This window comes from Cucumis sativus, chromosome 6 (genome assembly GCF_000004075.3).
Source record: "Cucumis sativus cultivar 9930 chromosome 6, Cucumber_9930_V3, whole genome shotgun sequence".
In the NCBI taxonomy this organism is placed as follows: Eukaryota; Viridiplantae; Streptophyta; class Magnoliopsida; order Cucurbitales; family Cucurbitaceae; genus Cucumis; species Cucumis sativus.
The window spans coordinates 7,660,447-7,664,019 of record NC_026660.2 but is presented as its reverse complement, the minus strand read 5'-3'; the positions used below and the strand labels follow the sequence as shown (position 1 = coordinate 7,664,019).

The window sequence follows — 3,573 nt, the reverse complement described above, 5'->3', positions numbered from 1 at the left end:
AGTGCCACAGATATTAAATGTATCCTTTTCACTATCAATTCAATGTACAAACAATTAGTAGTGTCCAACGCAAGCTCCGAAACTCGCAAGCTTCTCCCACTATTCTATACCATAATTAGAAACACCCATCTTAAGAAAGGACTGCCCAAAATTAGAGGACAAAACATGATTCGACTATATACAGGCATAATTTCCTAAACCAAAGTCATTACGAAATTGAATGTTGAAAGTAGATACATATTTGAAGAGTTAGTGAGGGTAAAAGAGCAAAACTTGTATAATTTGCAACAAGATCTTGGTTGCTTCATTGTTTTTCCTCAAGCGAGATCGCCAAACTGAACACATAAACCTTGTATATATAGACATAGTTCTAAACAAAGGACAAAAAAGAGAAGGTAATATTGACCGATTAAATTTTTTTAGAAAAGGATAAACTAATATGTTTCTTCTCTACCTTTTATATTCTTCACGCATAAAAAGAAATACATGAGCACATACAAATAAGTTGATCTCAGTTCTATGGTTCCAGCTTCAAGGAAACAACTCGAGATTGTCTGTTACGCTTAGCCACCTTGAGAAACACCATAGAGAGGCACGATGGTGCCCACCATGGCCGGCGTACCTTTTGCTCCCCTTTCAAGCAAGCCACTGGAAGTACATAACTTAAAGAATAAACAGCATGATCTTGATGTCAACTGGAAAAGCAGACATACATAGTTGGGGTTGCTTTTGGAATGGCAATTCTGAAAGTTCTAATGTTTCAAAAGCCAAGTTAAGCAGACATATACATCAAGTTACTGCATTGGAATTAAAAACAAAGTTAAATGTTGTTTTGAAAGTTCTAAGAGTACTTAAAAGGACCGACCTTAAAATAGCCTAATGATTTGGTTTGGGGTCTATTTCGTTTGTAACATTTGAAATTCTCTTTTTATGGACTTGTGTTCCTGTATGGAATCGTACATTCTTTCACTTCTGTCAAAAAAGGCAAAAAAGGTACTAGTCTAATGTTGCTTCTAATATAAAGGGAGAAAAGGGGGAAAAGGAGGAAAAAGATGTAGGGTGGCTGCCCCAAAAGTTATCTCAAACCCCCTCTTAGAATAACAGTCAGTGCGTGCATCAATTTTTCAACTAGGACTATCAGAAACATGCTAATAACAACAAGAGATTGCAAATACATCAAATAAGGAGACAAAAGTTGATGTACAGCACCGAACTTTTAAAGACGAACACAGACTGCTTAAACCAGAGGGAAAAAAAAAGGTAAGAGACATTGAAGAAAGTCCCATATAAAGGCTTACTCCTACTCTGTTGTAAAATATGCTAATTTGCATGCATTTAGTTAAGATTTGGTGGATTTTGTTCTGTTCAGAATTTAATTAATTTCAAACCAAATGTAAGACTTTCTGAAATATCTAAATATAGCAGTAAGACACCTCTGGAGTTCTTTTTCCTAATAAAATTAAATTCAAAAGAGAAGAAATGTTGCTTTGCACACAGACCTTTAATTCGTCGAAGTTCCTTACAAAGTGTAATGAAATCTCCCCATTTCATATGGCATCGTCTGATAAACCTTAGAATCTGTTCAGTTGTGAACATTGACATCCCTTCAAGATACTCACCATTGACCCCGTTTTCTTTAAAAATCTGGCGATAGCCTCCAAGATTTATCTCTTCCAACCACAAACCAACATCCTAAAGGGAAAAGGCGTTATAATAAGCATGCAGGAGGCACATTATAAAACAAATTTAGTTACATTTACTGTTAAAATTTTGACCCGAGAGATGTGATATAATGTATAGTCCAAATGCTGAAAAAATCTTTTTCCATGTAAGGATATCTTTTCTAACCCCGTATAATAAGAATGATGATACGGTTTCAGAAGATTACACAAGGATCAAGCTAAGCAATGCACACATAACCACTCCAACTTGAAAGGACAGGGCGAAGTTTAAAATGATATCTTCACACATTATTGCATTTGTACAAGCTAAGAAATTATGTGACATCTAAAAGCATACTGAAAACGGAACATAGAAGCACTATGCCATTGCTAATGTAAAATTTTCAGTTCCACCAAAAATAATTTCTTATTCAAGATTTCTAGGAATCAAATTTTCGAGAGCTCCAGGTAATTACAAAGTTCACAAAGGAAATAATAAAGAAGATGAAATGGAACTACAACAAGGAAAAGTAAAAAATTCCAAAAAGGAAGGAAAACAAATCCTAGTGCAATAAACAGATCTTTGCGTGTGTAAATGAATTCCAGAAAGTGATATTTTAGAATCAAGCTCCTACCTACATTAAGGACTATCAATATATTCATTTATGTCATTTCACTATTAACAATTAGTTAGAAAAGTCTTCAGTGGCTAACGAAACACCAACATCCTAATCATAACATACACAATTAGAAAAAAAGAAATTAGACACCAATCAAACCTCATTGATCCAGTAGTCACACGTTACCATTAATAAACAGAAGAGAAAAAAACAAAAGAAATCACTGTATTGACTATCAAATACTGGAAAAAGCAATGAATGAGAAAGGGTAGAGTAGTGAATAGGCATCAATCTCAAACCTCAGAAACCAACACTGTAATTAACACAGAACCAATCAGATTTTGGAGTAGAAAGGCAAAGGAGTCAAAGATCTTAGCAGAAAAGGATCGAAAAGGAAGGAGGAGGTATGATTTGGAAATACCTCAACAGTCCAAATGAAGAAATCAAGAGGTTCAGGTCGCTGTTCCTTGTTCATCTCCCTATGAGGTGGAACGGAATTTCAGAAAGCCTAAAAATTGAAAAGAAAACGCATCAGAAATTAAGGTGATAGAGAAGAAATTGATGGAAGTGAGTGAGAGAGAAGTTGAAATTCACCTTGTTGTTGAGAAGAAAAGGTAGGTCAGAGGAAATTTCTCTACATTTGATTGAGAAAGAGAAGTTGAAACAAAGAGAGGGAGAGGAGCGTTGTTGCTGTTGTTGTTGTTGATGATGTTTGAGAGTTGAAAGTTGGGAGTAGAGAGGTGAGAGGTGAGAGTTGAAGAAGGAAGGAAGGAAGAATGGAAGGAAGAAGAAATGAGAGAAGGGTTTTGATCATTTCATTATTTCTTTTCTTTTCTTTTTTTCTCTCTTTCCTCAATTCCATTCCCTCGCACTTCTATGCTTTGCCTTACTGTCTCTAAAACTCCCATTCCACACGCGCTTCTTATTTCTCGTCTACCACACGCTTCTTCTTTATTTTTCCTCACTCACCAAATACTATATACTATTCCTTTTTTCTCTCCCTCTCCCTCTCCCTCTCTTTCATTATTTTAATATTTTATACCATTTCTTTTTCAAAATTTACATTCAAATGCTAATAATGTTTCGGGTCATTTTAGACCACACCCATAAATTCAATTAATAAGGATAAAAGAAAACGATTTTGAAACTTACATAATACTAAAGGACAGGTGGGCCTAATTTTGAGTATCCACTGCCAAAAATTTTCATAACTATGCCTTTCACCCTAAAAATCTCAAATAACCATGCATTATATTATCACATAATTAGATTTTGAAAGGGAAACACAAAAA

General features: G+C 34.8%; 1 protein-coding gene across 2 annotated transcripts; it reads right to left on the bottom strand.

The window, feature by feature from the left end:
• Positions 1-253: 253 nt before the first annotated feature.
• LOC101220276 lies at positions 254-3,167 on the bottom strand. 2 transcript variants are annotated; one of them, XM_004139957.3, is made up of 4 exons: positions 2,876-3,164; positions 2,703-2,789; positions 1,500-1,692; positions 254-648 (listed from the first exon to the last, which is right to left on the bottom strand). In XM_004139957.3, exons 2-4 carry the CDS (start codon positions 2,754-2,756, stop codon positions 518-520), a joined length of 378 nt encoding a protein of 125 aa, XP_004140005.1. In that variant the 5' UTR covers positions 2,757-2,789; positions 2,876-3,164; the 3' UTR covers positions 254-517. The 2 variants fall into 2 exon arrangements, with proteins under 2 accessions (XP_004140005.1, XP_031743876.1); XM_031888016.1 differs by lacking the exon at positions 254-648 and adding an exon at positions 649-752 and having other exon boundaries at positions 2,876-3,167.
• Between the last annotated feature and the right edge of the window lie 406 nt (positions 3,168-3,573).